The following is an 18,678-nucleotide window of genomic DNA, read 5'->3' as shown; positions in this document are numbered from 1 at the left end:
ACGTAGTTGCCGCTGGCCAATCTGTGCGTTGGCAACGGAGACGTAACCGACGTGCTGTTAAAAGTTTTAAGATACGTGGTCGGGGGAAGAAGAAAAAAAAAAAAAAAAAAAAGATCTGCGGTGGGAAGTTGACCTTTATATTTTATTTGGCAAATTTGTAAATATAAAAATTCAACGCCATTATTTGTTTGTTTTAGTTGATGTTGATTACTATTTAAAATCTCTTAAATTCAACATCAATTAAAAAAGAAATCTTCACTTCTAATTATTATTATTATTATTATTATTATTATTACCATTATTATTATTATTATTATTATTATTATTATTATTATTATTATTACATTTACTATCACGCATGTTTTCTTTATCATTTTTGATATGATTGTTACAAACTGGGATGTATATTATTATATATTGTCTTTGTTATATGTTATCTTTAGTAGTAATTTGTTAGTTTCGACCTTATGTTTCATATTATTCTTCCAACACTGGTAATCCAGCATCCTCTCTTTCTCGCCCTCCCTACCTTAAAAGTTGATGATTTACTTTGCTTTAACTTTCTTTTAATTGTTGTATCCCTTTTTCTTTTTACGTTTTTGCTGAAATGTATCTAAAGAATCAACTACCCTTTCATTTGCGTTACTAAAGCGGTCGCTTGGACCCTAAGTGACCACAAGATGGCAGGCATGCTACTGATTTGTCTTTGGCCACTGTCAGTGAGTACCAATACATGAAATAATTAACCACCGTTACAGCATGTATTAATTTGCAACCTGTCACTGTTCATCAGTGCACAAAACTGTCTTCAGCCTTTCTTTTGAGGGGGATGTCAAAGGCAGCGAAAGCTAATATCAGCTCAACAGAATGATGCTGCCCAGAAAGTGTTGCTGTTGTTCCACTGTAGCCTCAAGGATATTCTATTCCATCCAGTAGGCAATTACGGTATTCCCACTAAAAACACACAGAACACACATTTTTGCAAGAGTTCAGTGAGGAGGCACCGCAACAGGACCAGTAAATTTCATTTGTGTGTGTGTGTGTTTGTTTTTTGATAATCCCTTTCTTTTTGACCAGTTTGTCATTGTTACTATCAGTTACGATCATGGGCTGTGGTTTACTGATGATCCTCAGCAGCAGTTGCCAAGGAAACTCTCTTTGAGGATGCCTGCCATCAAACCAGCATCTTGACAACAACGACTTCACCCACCTGGGCGATGACCTCAGAAAACTCTCTGTGCATGAAAGCAGCAGCGGTATAATCTTCAATGTGGTAGCCCAGAATGGACTACTGTGGAGCTCAACTCTGTGCTCTTTGCGCTCTACTTGGTGCCCCACTCAACCATCCGATACTCCCACAAATAGAAAACCCAGTCATACGCTCCACTATGAGGGTGTGGACCCAATTTAAGAAAACGTTTGGCTATGCAGGCTTCTCCGTCCTCAGCCCTAATGCCTCCAACCATTTGTTTACTCCTTCCTAATACGACACTTCCTTCACAGACTGGCCCCCTTTCCATTTCACATTCACCTTTTCCATTTTTTCCATGACAAGTCCTCCTCATCATGAAGTACTCCCTGAACAAAGTTTATATTCATTACACTCTTTAAATAAATGTCCTTCAATTTCATGAACTCTTTTTAATTGTAAATATATGTATAATTAACTTGTTAAGGATACAGTGCAACATCCCTGCAGAATACAGTGATTGCATTCTGCATGGATGTAAGCTCGTCACGCCAACGTAAACAGGAAGACACAGACAGTTATGTCAAAATAGAGAAGGTTTCCTCTGACTGCCGCTCTCACAGATGACTTTTTGAGTGAGCATTAGTTCCAGCATTAAGTCATTGTGAAGCCTTGTGCTCTTCTTCACTTGAGATGATATTTTCAAAAACTCATGATACAATGTGTCAGTCATTCATGGAGATCTGAGTTTATTCATGTCATGTTTAGGTTTTATTTCGTCCCATTGTTTTTGAACTCTTCTCGTCCTGGTTTGCAATGTTGGTTGTCAATCTCTTCATTCTGTGCACCTTCATCATCCACTAGACTGTCACCTTCCTCTACTGCTGGTACTGTAACTCTCCTCTTCATCTTTCTTATCTGTCTCTCCCTTTCTGTGGCTTTTCTTTCACATTTTCACTCATGATGAAACAAGTTTCACATTCTAATATTTTTTTTCTAAGTTGTTTTCAAGTTATAACATAAATCTGTTTTAGGTTATAATGTGATAAGTTAGTGTCATGTTATAACGTGATTTGGAAAAATTAATTTTTCTGGCATGGTCACTTTACGCCTCCATACAAGAGAATTGAGTAAATAGAATGTTACTCTGTAATAATATAATATTCCTCTGTAAAATGTGTTGTAAAAAGCTCTGTAAAGCTCTGTGAACAGCTACTAATCACAGTAAACACACTGGGGAAAACACAAAGCAGGTTCTCAAAAATGGGTGGCCGTCATACAATGGCAAACTAGTATTAAAATGGCGATCTGATGGTTGCCCCTTCACATCCCCCTGCTCTGTTGCTGCCTCTCGGCAAGCCAATCAAACCAGGTCTGCATGCACCCCTTCCGCCTAGTATTCACAGCAGAGAACATCAGCCGCAAGACCCTGCACACGCATACTTCCAAACCTCTCCAGACCCTCCCAGTGGCCCCACTGGACATCACCGCGCTGACACCAGACAGCAGGGACCAGTCAAGCGTGCACACGCAAAGGCAGAACATTACCTTGAGGACCAATGTTCTGGCTGCGCTGCAGAACACCCTGGGTCTGAGGATGTACCAGGCACTCAGCAGCCAGACACCAACATCTTCCTGTCTCATGTCAGCACCTATGGATCCCTCGTCACCCTCTATCTAGGAGCCTCCAAGCGGCCAGCAAGTTCATTCCAGGTCTTTTAAATTTCCTTGAAAGAGGGGATTCAGTTAAGGGTCCTCTGCAGCAATCAGGTACTGTGCGCGCAAAAATAGGTGCTAGCGTTCATCCCAGTTTAATCTGCTGGGTCTCAGCAGTGGCACCGACAGAGAAGACTGCATGTCCTTACTGGACTGAAGCAAGATCCTCAGGACGCTGCACAGCATTAACTCTCTGGTGGATAACGGCACAAAAGATGAAATCAGGACCAAGACGTGGACCATCACTGGCCTGGAAACTCAACCCTCTGAGGACTTCATTCAGAGCACACAGGACTTCTCGGATGCGTTGTTCACCCAAGGAGTGGATTTCTCCAAAGTTCTCAAAGACAGAGAAACTGCTGGACCAATTTGTGGAGAAGACCTGAGATGGAAGACTGACCAACCCCTTCAGAGATCTGAACACCAGCAGTGACCTTCTGTTTTTCTCACTTTATTCAACTTCCAAGGTGTGTCAGTCGCTGTAGGGTACACCTGGACACAGCAATTACACTTATTTGACTACAGAGTTGAGCATGCCAACATATCAAGCTGAAAATCTGAGCATGACAACTCATGGAACCTGGTTCCTGTAACTGATCACGCCATCTGTATTTGTTTAGGCAGCTGGACAGCCTTCAGGCAAGAGGAAAACACCTTGCAGGAGTTCCGTGTGGACGTAGCGACCACAGTGATGGTGCCACTGATGACTGACATGGGTCAGTATCACTACATCAATGACAAGGTAACTGCACTTACATAGCGCTTTTCCAGCACCTTTACGGTACCCCAAAGCGCTTTACAAAGGCCTCTCATTCACCCATTCACACACGCATTCACACACCAAGGTAAAGACGACCAGGAGCATCAGGAATCACACAGCCCAAGCTTTTTGTTGTTGTTGTTTTACACATAAACATCAGAGGAATACGAGCAAATAAACAAGAACTCACCCAACTGCTCAGAGAAAAAGCTCTCCATGACCTCCATAAATGAAACACTCCCATCAAAAACCTCACAAATCCACATCCCACGGGTACAACATCATCCTGCAAGGGTAGCTTTATTTCTCACATTATTCTATCGACACACACATTTAAATCAATAGTCTGGGGTTATTATTTATTTGCCTCAGACGTACCTTGGAGGGGGTAAGATTGCTTGTATTGGCAAGAAGAAGCAGCTGACCTGCGCTGGTCTCGCACCAGCAAGCTGTGCTAAACGAATAGGTCTGGATGAAATGTGTTGAAACCGTCTCCACTGTTAAGTAGCACACCGGCTAACTTGGAAAGGAGGTCCTATGTATAATTTTCTAGATTGCCCCTTTTAATAGTATTCTATGCTTTCACACTCACCGCCTCCAAACTTTGTTTTGGCAGCAAGCGCATCAACTATTCAAGAAGTGAACCAGACTCAGGGGCCGTTTACACGAATATGGGTTTATAAGATTTATGCGGTTCGGCCTTGAGTTTACACAAAGGTGGCATTTTCACTGAAACCGCACAGACCGAAACCGTACTTTTATGACAAACGCTCCTCAGGGTGGATTGGCGTCCTGGGTGGCGGCCTGGGTGGCACCTGTTCGAATTCGTGTAAACGCCAAAACCGATTTATTTATTTATTTTTTTTTAGGAAACTCTGATGTCCCAGCTCTAAACCTCTTCCCCACCCTGCAACCTGAGCGGCCGTGAGGTACAGACGACCGCTCACAACAACCAACTAAAGTCTTCCCATTTACCTCCACTTCGAACCGCAAACAATAGTGAACAATAATACAGGGTGTTTGTGGATCAATCGTGGATTGTGTGCAAAGTGAAAATTAACACAACGAAAGCAATTTGCAAACATCCTGTTTTACCTTTTATTGATTTTCTTTTGAGTCAGCAGCCTGGGATATTGAGGCAAAGACCTAAATGACAAAAATGTTAGCAAACTTTTACTGGTACGACTCCCAGTCAATCTTTGTACCTTTTAAGGCTTTGAGTTTGAAAGTAGTTTTCACGAGCGACCTTTCTTTCTGTTCTCTGTGGTGCTGATGTTGTTAGCGAGCTGCTGCACTTGCTGAACTTGCAGCACTACACCAGGCCGGACATAGGTACTACATCGTTTTCAGTCATTTTTCCAGCGTAACGTGTAAACAGTTTTTTTTTTTTGAATACAGCTTCGTGTAAACTTGTTTTTTTTCGAGTGCAGTTTGAAATATGTGCAATTTCAAAAAAAATCTGTAATGTTTATTATGCTGGGAAATGTGGTCTTTCCCTCCCCACCCCCAGGCCTTTGAGGAGGTCTTTTGTGATGGGATCCCCACCTGTCTCACCCTGCCTCTAGAAACATGAGCTGGGAAGCCGAGCTGAAGCTGTGGATTATTAATGTGTCTGAACCTGAGCTGGAAACACGGGGCCATGATACCATGGGAGAATATTAATATTAAAAACGTACAAACTTGCGGGTTCCAAGGGCACAGGAGAGATGCCAATAATGACCCCAGAGCCGAGGCGGAGGCCAATCGCTCCTGGGTTTCGCCCCGTTGCTCTGTCGTGCCGAGTGTGCCATCAGTGCAGCCTTGCATTTTATTTGGCCCTCATCAAACTTTGATGGGTTTGCAACGCAAGACGGGGGAGGAAAATGCGGTGGGAAGATGTAAGGTGGAGCTGCTGGTGCTTCTCCACGTGGTAAGATAGGATGGAGACAAATCTGAGGGATGCCCAACTGGTTGCAAGGGTGCAGGCTTTTCACAAATACCAAGTAAACTTCTTCAAGTCTCAATGTATGGATTGCCATACCAATCATTAAAGCAATATATTCTGACTATCACAGTTGTGGGACAGATTATCACCCTTCAAATAGTGAAATCATAACTTTGGATAGTTTATATTGATACAAAATTGTTGAGGTAAGATATTGTATTTTAGAATAGCTGCAATATTTTCCATTTGACAGGTCAGCAATAGTGACCTGTGTCAGGTCTATCCAACACAAGTGCTTTCTGTCTTTTTCGTAGTGCTTTCTGTCTTTTTCCCCATCCAAAACCATCCCCCAACACCACCACAGTGGTCACATATTGTGCTACTTGTAAAATAATCAATTGACAGCAATCCTTGCCTGACCTCTTGCTGTTCCCTGGGAATTTTTTCCCATCCAGTCCCGTTAATTCTCTTGTGTTTCTCCCTCCCTACAGCGGGAAAGAACGCCCAGCTGTGTAAAAGGCCAGTCGGGTTTCAAAAAGGCAATGGAGCAGCAAAGAGGGAGAGAAAGAGAGCGTGTGTGACGAGAAGTTGGTGGATGTAGAGGAGGAGGAGCAGTTTGGAGGAGGAGGAGGGACAGGCGAGTGTCACATTGAGCCCACTTGCGGCCCCGTTTGTCTGGCTTATCGTAGCGGCAGTGGGACTGTGCCTGTCACTCCACCTCTGCTCGGACCCGGCGATGATGCAGCAACGGCCACAGGTCAGACATTCATTTCCAATTCTTTTGTTTTCTCCACCCATGTGTTTGGTGTGCACTGCACTTTTTTCTTAGCTTGTATCAAAAAAGGTTTTTAATTTGGGAAAGAAAAATACACATTTGGCTCCGAGCCCAATTTACCACAGTTAAAAAAACAAGACTGCAAAGACACTTTGCAGTTTTTGAAATTTTCCATATAATTCACTGTGCCAAGCAAACAGGTGTTCAACATTATAACTATTTTTATGCAAATGTACTCTTGATCTCATGTAAATTTCTAAAGGAATGTAAAATTCACGGGGCAAAAAGGTTTAAATTAAAGAATTTTCTGTCTGTATAATTAGGATGGGCGGGATAAGACAAGACTTATTTCTCCCACATTGGAAGGAATTACCATGTATGTTACATTACCAACAGAACAGGGTATTCGAAAGCACCTTATAGCTTGTTTGGCTTTTAAAATCCTTTACCTGTCGATATGTGTTAATTTATTTTGTATGCATGAGTTAGATACTCCAACTGCTCTAAACAGTTGGCCATCCTCCAGGGTCTGGGTCTGCTCTAGATTTCCTCCTGCTGGGAAGTTTTTCCTTTGATTGATTGATTGATTGATTGATTGATTGATTGATGCCGGCTACCTAGCTAGGCACAGCGGTACCCAGGATGCAGGCTAAGAGATTTCGCTATCGCTATCCAAGCGTTGCTCACAGCAGAATGTATTTTATGAATGAGGGTTGTGTGTGTGTGTGTGTGTGTGTGTGTGTGTGTGTGTGTGTGTGTGTCGCACTAGCTTACCGCTGTGTAAGGTCATGAGTGAAAGGAATTCTGAGGCAGTGGCAGGGGATTTGGAGGAGATTACAGTGGGTTTTAGCAAGGCCGCCACAGAGACAAAACAAAAAGTGCAGAACAGCACGAGACAGGCAGGGAGGGAGCGGGGTGTGTGTGCTGTGTTGTCAGTGAGCTGTCTGACAACACAGCACAAGCATAGGGGGTATAGGGTACAAACATACCCTGAGGAAATGCTTGGCTTGTTTCTCAAAAAGACCGAAACGTTGTTGTTTTAACCGCTTCACGGTGACACATTCCGTTTGGACTGACGACACCCTACTGAGTCGTGCTCACTTGCATCACCTTGTTTAAGTCTGCTGTCTCTTAACTTTTGATGTCATAAAAATAGCAACGGACAGCAAGAGCACAAATCTGAATTTCTAAGGACCCACAATAGGTGGCATGCCAATTTTCAGTAGTTCACCGGTTGGCAAAATAAAACACAGCACTTTTGTTACATTCATTTTTTAGTAAGACTTTATAAAAACTATACACTTTTAGCATTTGTGAAGTGTTAGTAATAATGTTACTGACCATTCATAACGTATTCTCTTCAGTTCATTCACAAAAACCACTAAGTCACAGTTACATAGGTTTTTCTTTTTTTACTTGACTTGTCAGCACATCTATTGTGAGTATGTTGAATGTGTATTCATGATATATGAATGATGGATTGGGGGGTTTGTATAGGCGATCCCGAACCCTAAATAAATAATAAAAGAAGTTTTGGAACCCCCTGAGTAACATTCAAGTGTGGTTTTCCTTGTTTCTTTTTTTTTATTTTCAGATGGTTTAAGACCGCAATCAATGGCTTCCATGGGGAGCCTCCGTAAGTCTGTATTTATACCTATTTATATCCTGTGATTGACATCCTGCCATAAGGCCTTTTGTACTCCCTGTACATCAAGAGTCATAATCAAAGACATTTTCCTGAAGGAAAATATGCGAACACAAGTGAAATGTGTGGGTAAATGTATTTGTGATGTTTTGAATTACAGACTCAAACTACAGGGGCTCAAAAATACTCCCAGAAAATAACTGTAATGATAAGCACAGACGAAAGAGATTTGCATATGAGTCCCTTGGTCTTTTTTTGTTTATTTTCTCTTTTTGAGGTTTCCGGGGGGATGACAACCTCCAGTCGATGCTGGTAGGCGCCGTACTGAGGAAAATCAAATCTCGTACCTGGAAAAAGCAGCGCTACTTCAAACTGCAGGATGACGGCATGACCATCTGGTACAAGTCCAAGAAGGCCGGCAACACCCACTGCACGTGTAAGAATAAATTCACTCTGAGGATTCATTATCCTCCAAGAGACGCCCCAATCGATGCCCAGATTTATTTTTTTTTCACTTAAAGTTTCGGTGAGCGATGTGGAGACAATACGAGAGGGCCACCAGTCGGAGGTTCTGCTCACTATTGCCGACGAATTCCCGGCTGAACGGTGCTTCACGCTGGTCTTCCGTGGCCGCAGAAGCAACTTGGACCTAGTGGCAGAGTCAGCGGAAGAAGCGCAGTCCTGGATCCGAGGCATGAGGAAGCTGATTGAGAACCTGGAGAACATGGGCGAGAGAGAGCGACTGGACCAGTATCCATTTACTCATCTAATCTCTATGTGTCATGCAACAAGTCGTTAAAATCATATTGCTATAGCTTGGCTGTGTCCATTTCGGAACGTTATCCACCTTACAAACAGTCGTCCAAATGTCTTAACGATCAGCTCAACAGTTGTAACTATCCAAAGTATGGAGTTTGAGGAATGCAACAACGTCTTAGTTTTATACCAATCCATTTATTGTGATTTTATGAAGACCAGAACTTAAGTGTCCATTGTTAAAAAGCTTTATTTAAACAATGTCATTTTCATTTTAATCCCCACGACTATGACGTACGTTAATTTCAACTACATGCACTCAACTGTACACAGAGAACAGGCTGGTGGATCAAATGACCGACTGTGCGGAGAGTGGCTGACCACAGCTTTGCTCCGCAAACATTTTTCTCATCAGCAAATTCCATCTGGGAAAGGCCACTGTGATGTTAATCCCCATTTTTATGATGTTCCTGCTTGATCTCACATCTTTCTTCACATGTATTAACAACAAGTGTGTACACACAGCTGTGTAAAAATCACAAAATGCTGGATGGCTCATGGCTAGTGAGGACACAATGTACAAAACTGCAAGATCCCTACCCTTTATTTAAATATAAATAACCCAGAATAGGAGCAATTTCTAAAGAAAAAAAAGATTATGAGCAAATGAATGCACATCAGGTCTGTTTTATGGCTGTAGATGTCTTTAGGTTTATGACTGGTTGACTCACTGGCCAAGATTGTTGGTCTCCACTGGCTTGCATCATCCTGCAGGCCAAATTTGAGTTACTAAGAAATAACTGAGTAACTTAGAAATACACCATGTACAGTGTCAGACGCGAGAGCTTATTCAACACATCACGAAAGAACGCTTTCCTTAACTCCTCTACCTAGATGGATCAGTGATTGGTTCAAGAAGGCAGACAAGAACAAGGACGGCAGGATGAATTTCAAGGAAGTGCAGGATCTGCTAAAAATGATGAACGTGGACATGAATGAACACCACGCCCACCGGCTTTTCACAGTACGGCAGAGTTTTCTCAACGCTGGGTGGCGGCCCCTCTTGTGTTTTCTTGCATCTACCCATTCATCCGTGCATGTTTGCCTTCTCTACCATCAGATGGCTGATAAATCCCAGTCGGGTACATTGGAAGATGATGAGTTTGTACTCTTCTACAAGATGCTGACCCAGAGGGAGGATGTCTTGAGAGTTTTCCAGGAGTATTCGGTTGATGGCCAGAAGCTGTCCCAAAGAGACCTGGAGGACTTCCTGAGGGAGGAGCAGCTAGAGGATGGAAACATTGAGCAACAAGCCAAGCAACTCATTGAGCATTATGAGCCATCTGACACAGGTATATTCATGCTCAGGACTTAAATGTCCAGTGTGTAATATTTAGCTTAGTTTAGGATTTTTATTATAAAAAAAAGTTTAAAAAAAAAACAAAACAAAAAAACAAATCATATAATGCCCATAAATACATTAATAGAATTGTATAATTGCAGAATAATACAAGTAATTTGGTTTACCTAATACATTTATATATACATACTGTATATACCACACTTCAAAATCCCCAAATATTACACACTCAACATCTAACTATGTTCAGATGCACTTTAGTGCCAGAGTGCAGGATCACAGTCTCAAGGGTTTGTTTGTAGGTTCACACAGGGAGTTTCTAACAATGGCCTTCTGCATTTGCAGCAAAGCTGCTGAACGCCATGACCTTTGACGGCTTCTTAATGTACCTTGGCTCGGATGAGGGCTCCATCTTTAACCCGCAGCGTCGGGGCATTTACCAGGACATGAGCCAACCCCTGTGCCATTACTTCATCTCCTCCTCCCACAACACGTACCTTATGGAAGACCAGCTCAGAGGACACAGCAGTGTGGAGGGGTATATCAGGTAATGACCGTTTATCCATACACAAGCTTGACAAGATCGGGTTACCCTAGCAGGTCTTTACCTCCTGGCTACAGGAGACAGCACCTCAGTCATTTTGCAATTGGAACAGCAGTGAACTTGTCTCAAGATGGAAGAAACCTTTGCCCCCAAGACCATTGCTTGGCTGTTAGTGTCAACAGTTTATTGGACTAACCGATTTCCCTGTGCTCCAGTGCGTTTTGGTGTGTCAATGTATTTTTGCTCCATTGCCTTGACAATGGAAAAAGGATTAATTGTAGCAATGCTTAAATTAATCCTCTGCTATGCATTGATGCCGACGATTCTTTCATAAATTTTGGAGGCATTTCTGTCGTCACATTCCTCTTAGGTAATTGGGTTAATTTAATCACAGTTATTAATAGAATAGTCCAACTGAAAGTGGAATAGCTTAAATAAATTAACATACAAACAGTGTTTGTTTTACTTTTCACTGATCCTGACCTCAATAAAAATAACAATGAATGAATTATTAAATTTGCCCATGTCATTTCAGGGCTTTGAGTCGTGGCTGCCGGTGTGTGGAAGTAGACTGCTGGGATGGCGCCAATGGAGAGCCCATTGTCTACCACGGACACACTTTCACCTCTAAGATACTCTTTAAGGATGTGGTCAACGCCATGGGCAACTATGCCTTCAAAGTAAACGGGTTGACTTGGGAAATTTGTGTTTTAAGTTTGCCACCTCAATCTTAAAGTACAAAATAACTCCAACTGTCCAACTACCATCTAGAGACTAGCCCTATGATTGCGTCAAATCCTGTCATGCTAGCCAATTAAACCCACAACTGCAGTCGTGTGTTAGCCAGTTATGAGGGACAAGTGGCAACCTGAAGTGTAAATCTTTTGGTCTCGTCGGGCTGTACGGCCAAACACTAGAAAACATTTCAGTCCCACAAAGCATTGGCACTATTTTTCAAGCCTCACATGCAGGCATTTTAATTGCCTGTATTTTGCTTTCATCGGCTTGTAAAGTTGCCCCAACAAATCACTCGACAGCTCATGACAAATTTACAAGTGCGTACAACTGTGTAACAGTATCCAAGAGGTTATTTGCAGGTCTTGGTGAAAAGAGCTCTGCTTAAGCGCAGTAGTCTTGTACTGTGCCAAGTGAACAGTTGCCAGGTTCACGTGCACGTTTAAGGCCGCTCGTGCACAAGCGTTTGTCTACAAAACCAGCACTGTGCCCGTGTCGTCCCCTTTGTCGTTCCACCCTCTGGTCTTGGCACGACCCACAGGAGTGTGGTAGCATGCATATTAGCTTCCACTGCAATGATAATGCGACTCCAGTCTCAAGTTACAAACTCACTCATTCCCTCCTATTCCCTGACCTGTCTCTCTTAACCGCTAGGTATCGGAATATCCAGTGATCCTGTCTGTTGAGAACCACTGTGGAGTTGAGCAACAGAGACTCATGGCTCAGCACCTTAACACCATCCTTGGAGACAAGCTACTAAAAAGCACATTGGATGGCAAGGCTCCCATTGGGCTGCCGTCTCCGGAGGTGAGCAGCCCATCATCTTATCCCCTCACCAGTCTGTCACTTTATCAAACGGTTTCCTGAAACATTCATAATTACTTCCGGTCGGATGCTCCAAATTTATCATATTGTTACCGTTACTGTTGTTTACCCCTAGGTGACACGGTACCATATCACCTGGGGGTTGGGTGTGGTCTATTGCTGTGTTCTTTGTAAAGGGGCATGAAGACGGTGAATTGGCATGAAAGTAAATTAATATAGAGGTATAAATTGGTCTGTTTGATAAACCCATGGAGTAAGATGCAACAATTTAAATTTTGTTTTACTTAAATTACCAGTTATTATATCGCTTTTCCCCGAAGACCAGAGCATGGACAAAAAAAAATCCTGTAGTCTTTATGCTCACCAGCATTCATGCTAACAGTAATTTGTCTTTTGTCAACAGCACTTATATTGCCTCTTATGGTTTTGCAAACTAAAACTGCAGCACAGTGATTAACTTACCTACAAATATAACACTGGGGTTACCTCAATGGAGTACTTTTAAAACAGTGTGATGGTAAAATCCTAAGTAATGACACAATATTCAAATGGGAACACAGTCCGTTTTAAGGGAAAGACTTCTTGAAGAATCACCACGGCTTCTTGTTTGCACTTCCTGTCAGGATCTTAAGGGAAAGATCTTGCTGAAGGCAAAGAAGATCGGCAGTCTGGAGGACAGTTTCAGTGGCGTGGTCGAAGATTCACAGTCCGTAGAGGTCAGCGATGAGGACGAGGCCGCCGAGATTGACGAAGACAACCACCACCATGAGAGCATCCGGCGCAGGGTCAAGGTGGGTCAGACTGTCGGATGCTCGCAGTTTATCCGTTTCGTTCAGGGGTCGTGTGGTCCAATCAGTTGTTCTCATAATCGGGATTATTTGCTTCTGGACTGATGATGCATTTATGGGGAAATCAGGAAGTAGCTTCCAATAAATGAATGGAACGCTTAAGGGATTAACCCCGAGATGCACTCCTTTTAATTAAACATATCTTTCTAAATTTGGACTGCGGTTCGGAGTATGGGCAAAAAAACAACAACTCTAAAGTTATTAGTTCCTATGCTAATCCTCAATAATCTTGTGAGTTAAAAAAAAAAAAGTGAAATAATCTTATAATAATAGTTTACTAATTATTTTTATGCTCAGTGCCATCTCTATTTCATTCAGTTGGCCAGTACAGCACTTAGGCTACCCTTATTTTTCTTTTTTTTTTTTAACCCTGTTTTAACGGTGAAAATGCAGGCGGTGATAACAAGAGAATGTTTTGCATGCAGACCAAGGCTAGCACATCTGAAAGACTTGCACAATAGCTGCCTGGCTAGCCGTAGCTGACAGCACACATTCCAGGCTAGCAGTCTGGTTGAAGGAATGAAAATTTAAATCTGTGTGATATGTGTTTCGAGAAACTGCTTTGGTCAATGTTTTAAATGCACTCCATAGCCCCTTTCTCACTGGCCAACAAACCTGTTTAAACCCGCTAACAATCGGCATTTGGTGGCAGTGGGAAAGGCTCACCGACCCACGTCAGCCCACATTAAACAACCCGGCAAGCAACCTGGGTTAAAATCGGCTTTAATCGGTCTGGCTATGATCGGCTTGCAGTGGGAAAGCCAGACCTGCGTCAACACGCTAATTTGCGTGATGATGTCGAGCGTTATGTGCGCTGCGTCATAATATCGCACCAGACGCGGCGTATATCACGTACCGAAACAAAGGTCTGTTTGCATTTGAGACTGGATTCATTCAGCATGTTGCAGCACTGGCAAGACAGTGAATTTTGCGAGCTTATCAAGTCTCAAGCCCAACAAGAAAGTACACTGACCACTGCCGGACTCGCTCCCTGAATTCTGTCGCACTTCATCGACGCGACCTCAGCGTGGTGACATCAGCAGACACGCAGCTGTGAAAGTGGAGGCTACGAAGCTTGCCAGCGGGGGTCAGACCCTGCTGGTTTATGACAGTGGGAAAGGGGCCAAATGCCGGTCGACCCGCGTTAAAAACACCTGCGTCGACCCGCTAATTTCAGTGGGAAAGCGGCACATAAGTGTAGCTTGACTGGAGTTTGAGATTTGCCATTTAAATTATATTCTTGTAGGCAAAGTAACCACTATTGTGTGTATGAAAATGCTTTTACCTGAGAGGTACAGTGAACTCCAAGGCTTCAGAGTGGTATTGAAGAAGTTCCTCCAAAAGTTTGAATTACTTAAGGCCAATCTGAAACTTCATGAACCTCCAGGTGATAAAATAAGTCGGGCAATGTGAGTAAACTTTCCAAAGGGAATCCCACGACTTTACGAGTCATGTTTAATGACAAGCACTTTAGAAGCTTGAAATGTCGCACTGGGATGTCAATCAATACTGGGTCAGAGGTGAGGCTAGCCCCGAGTTTAGCGGTGATCTGACCTGGCTATCGTCTCTGTCGACGGTTCCTGTTTCCTCCGTGGCGCCGTCGGCAGACAGCCGGAGCCCACGTGTTAGCGGGCACTTTAAGGCTCTCAGATCGGCTTTCAGGTGGAATCAAGGGAGCACACTTGGAGGCGTCTGCCAGCTTCCTCCATTATCACAATGCTCAAGCTCGCCAGTGATCGCTACGGTCATGGAAACCACCCTGGCAGCAAGTCCCTGGCAGTGCACCTGCTGCCAGTGCAGTTCATTATTGTCTTGGATTATTTACACAATTTAAAGGGGGGTTGTCTCGTCTTCTCTTGATATGCCTGGGGCTCCCACGCATGAGGGGAATTCTGTGCGTGCAGGGTTTACCCTATCAGGTGATATTAACTGTCAGAGTCAATCTCACGTGATTCAATGTGTTAATGGCTCTAACAGGCTCAAGTTTCTTTTCAGATCACTTGTTTATCACAATGGCAGGAAAGCAACTGCAAGACATAGGGACAGAAAATCTTTACTTTAAATTTCTGTCCAGTCTATCGCATATACAGACATTAGAAATAGAAATAGACCAACCTAATGCTTGCTTTATTTCGTTTTCTTTTTTGTTTCCAGAGGTCAAAGCAGCGCCTATCCAAGGAGCTCTCCGACTGTGTGGTCTATTGCAAAAGTGTCCACTTCAGCAGCTTCAAACACTCTCGCATCCACTCAAAGTTCTACGAGGTGGCATCTTTTACAGAGCCCAAGGCTCGCAAACACCTGAGAGAGGCTGGTATGTTATTCCTAATGATCAGAATCAATTAAGTTAATTAATAAAAAAAAAAATAAAAAAAAGCTTGGCTCAGATAGATGATGTAAGATATTTAGAAAACACATTTTCACTCCTTCATTACCTTTCCTTCCCAGGTTAAGATATTCACACATGTCATAGTCAGAGTGTTAATACAACAGAATCTCACACCCAAGACTCCAGCGCTGACTTCACCCATTGAAATTATTTCAATTTTAGGGCCTGAGTTTGTCTACCATAACTCTCGGCAGCTGACCAGGGTTTATCCCAGTGGCTTCCGAACCGACTCTTCCAATTTCAATCCTCAGGAAATGTGGAACGTCGGGTGCCAAATTGGTAACTGCAGCTACTGTAGATACAGACACAGCTTTCATGTCCGGAAGTGACAAATGTAGTAAGACGCTTCTTTGCCTTTTTTTTTAGTTGCGTTAAATTTCCAGACCGCTGGGGAGGGGATGGATCTAAATGACGGACTGTTTCGTCAGAATGGTAGCTGTGGTTATGTCTTAAAGCCAAGGTTCATGAGAGGGTCTGAGAAGAGATTCAACCCAGAGATGCCCCAAAATCGGGATGGCTATCAGCCTGTTGTTCTCACCATACAGGTATACCTTCAAAATAATTCCCTTTAACTTTCAAAGCTGAGTCTAGATTTTATTTTGAGGGCGCTTTTTGTGCTTTTCCCAGGTAATTAGCGGCCAGCAGTTGCCCAAAGTCAACATCAAAGAAGATTCTATAGTGGATCCCTTGGTCAGGGTGGAGATCCATGGTGTTCCAATGGACCAAGCCAAACAGGAGACAAGATATATTGAAAATAATGGTACACAAGATTATTTTGTCCCCTAAATATACCCTTAGACCAAATTAGATTTTTATTTATTTGAAGCATGACGTGAGACTTGCTCTCTTTGCAGGGTTCAACCCAGTGTGGTATGACACCCTGCGCTTCATCGTTCACACTCCGGAACTAGCCATGGTACGCTTTGTGGTCGAAGACTATGACAAGACATCGAAAAATGACTTTGTGGGGCAGTACGTACTTCCTTTTGGCTGCATGCAGCAAGGTACGTTTGGACAAACATCCCCACATTGGAATCACACAATGCTGTTATAGGTCAATTTTTGAGGCTTTTTTGTTTTGGCCAGTAGATCTCTAGAGATAGGACAGGATTGAAATTGCCAGGAGCATCAAACAGACATTTTTTATGGAAAAGTCACTGTACAGTAAACTTATTACTTTTCTTTCTATTGACAGATGATATTATCCTTGATGTTAATCACAACACATTGCTGTACAAATACGCAAAAAGCAGTTGAACTATTGAAAACGGCAGTGGCAGGACAGTGCATTCCATCGCCTTCAAGGACATCATACTTAGTTGTACCTAAACTAATACACCTCATAATACCACCAACACGACTCAAGAATCCATACATAGTCACGGTAACACATTATATCACCTTAATATAGTCCAGTTGAGCAACACTTCGGAGCATTTAAAAAAACCTCACATTCACGATTAGGAGTAGGAAACTAAAATCATGAGTGTTCTCAAAACTTACAAATAAAAGGCTTTGTAGTTTCCATTTCCTCCTCTGAATCCATCTGAATGTATACAAGTGGCATTTCACTTGCCCAAATTTGCATGCAAACTCTTAATGATGTCCAGTCGGCTGTAGGATAATTGGATGATGTCAGTGTTAGTCAGTGGCTCTAAGATTTTTGTGTTTTGTTCTTCTGGCAAGTAACTAGAACAATAAATCTACAACACCAGAGAATAAATTGTATTTTCATGGGTTAAAGTGGCACGAGTTTTGAAGTCGGCTACAGGATTTTTACTATTCCATTGCTCTGTGTCCATCGCATTGTCTTAAAATAAATTACGGGATCTTTGCGAATTTTTCCGACCTCGCTGTGTGCTTTCAGGATATCGTCACATTCACCTGTTGTCCAAGGACGGAACCAGTATTCCCCCAGCCTCCCTTTTTGTTCATATCAGGATTGCAGGCCAAGAATAATCACTCCTCACTTCACTTCAACAGAGAACCCTACGATCACTGTACAAGGAATGGCAGATTGTAGACTGCAGAAATTTTCATTTCAATCTTGTTTCTAAAGGACCCAAGTTTCTTGATGTTGCTTTGCCAAAAAACAGAACAAAACAAAAAACAAACATAGAAGAACTTTGGTAGATTTGTAGTAAGTATGCATTTCATGAATGTGTAACTTGGTCCTGTGATTGACTTGAACATTGCTGCTCATATGTGATGTACTGTGTCTGTCGCACAATTGTCCCTGAAGAAAAAAAGTGCCATAAAAAAGTGTAGACCTGGATGTATGTTTTCTGTCAGTATTTCCTTTAGTAAATAGCACTTGGTGGACAATCACTTTTATCCTGACATTTAATAATACATTTTAAAAAGAAGCAAAAACATTGGGTGGATCTGTAGAACTGTAGGTAGACTGGTCAGCCTGTCTTTTTTGTGTTGTTTCTGTTATTGTTGTTGTTGTTGTTGTTTTTAGATTTATTGTCTTTGTGATACTTAACTTGAGATAAAAATGTGTTCATGACAGTCTTTCACACGCACTTTTACAGTTGGAGATTGAATATTTGAATTGGATAGGAAAACAAACCCTAATTTGCCCAATTGTTCTGCAATATTATTAGAAATTATGTGATAGTTTAAAGTTGATTATCAATTTAGCTGATTTCAATTACTTTAACTCAACTATTTTGTCTATCATTTTTATTTATCACCATTTCTGAGCTAGTTTCTCTTCCCAAAAGTTTCACTAGAGTTGAATAAGCTTTTTGAATTTGCTTGAAAAACAGTTTTCCTAAGAAAGTCTTGTGGGTTAATGTAGTAAATTACTTGAATCATAGTTATTTATTATTTATTATACATTGTATAAGTCATTTATCAGTTATAATTAGTATGTTAACATTGTCATAATAATATAATTGCATTATTATAAACTATATTGTAATGTATTCAAAAATATATGATAATAATATGTACATACAACCCTATTGTGTAAATGTGTTTTAACAGATATATATTTTTTGTATACATTACAAAATGTCTCATGCACGGTACTGTATAACACACTGTAGTGTTTAATCGTGTGTGTGTGTGTGTGTGTGTGTGTGCGCGCGCGCGCGCGCACGCCTATGTGTGTGTTATTTGTGGATGCCCTTTAATTCATTTGCCATTCATTTGTCAGTAAATAAATTTGGTTTTGTCAATTATCGTCATTATTGAAGTTATTTGTT

The 18,678-nt window shown here is 42.0% G+C and overlaps 1 protein-coding gene and 1 pseudogene across 1 annotated transcript; both read left to right on the top strand.

Moving 5' to 3' along the window:
* The first annotated feature begins 2,510 nt into the window (after positions 1 to 2,510).
* Positions 2,511 to 6,170, top strand: LOC142879391 (angiotensinogen-like; annotated as a pseudogene).
* plcd4a (phospholipase C, delta 4a) lies at positions 6,161 to 18,651 on the top strand. The gene is made up of 16 exons (XM_076017460.1): positions 6,161 to 6,346; positions 7,959 to 8,000; positions 8,287 to 8,445; positions 8,531 to 8,759; positions 9,660 to 9,789; positions 9,886 to 10,117; positions 10,471 to 10,672; positions 11,205 to 11,349; positions 12,059 to 12,211; positions 12,853 to 13,020; positions 15,232 to 15,388; positions 15,626 to 15,742; positions 15,830 to 16,008; positions 16,091 to 16,223; positions 16,318 to 16,467; positions 17,331 to 18,651. Exons 2-16 carry the CDS (start codon positions 7,979 to 7,981, stop codon positions 17,420 to 17,422), a joined length of 2,268 nt encoding a protein of 755 aa, XP_075873575.1. The 5' UTR covers positions 6,161 to 6,346; positions 7,959 to 7,978; the 3' UTR covers positions 17,423 to 18,651.
* Positions 18,652 to 18,678: the final 27 nt, after the last annotated feature.

Source organism: Nelusetta ayraudi, unplaced genomic scaffold (genome assembly GCF_046127955.1).
Source record: "Nelusetta ayraudi isolate G7.1 ecotype Tasmania unplaced genomic scaffold, CSIRO-AGI_Nayr_v1 ptg000006l, whole genome shotgun sequence".
Taxonomy (NCBI): Eukaryota; Metazoa; Chordata; class Actinopteri; order Tetraodontiformes; family Monacanthidae; genus Nelusetta; species Nelusetta ayraudi.
This window is presented reverse-complemented; position numbering and strand designations above follow the sequence as displayed.

Bases quoted from the DNA above. Each gene is read 5' to 3' on its own strand.
- plcd4a (XM_076017460.1), top strand. From the start codon at position 7,979: ATGGCTTCCATGGGGAGCCTCC. The intron at 8,446-8,530 runs GTAAGAATAAAT...TTTCACTTAAAG, and splicing joins CGGCAACACCCACTGCACGT to TTTCGGTGAGCGATGTGGAG. The intron at 11,350-12,058 runs GTAAACGGGTTG...CTTAACCGCTAG, and splicing joins TGGGCAACTATGCCTTCAAA to GTATCGGAATATCCAGTGAT.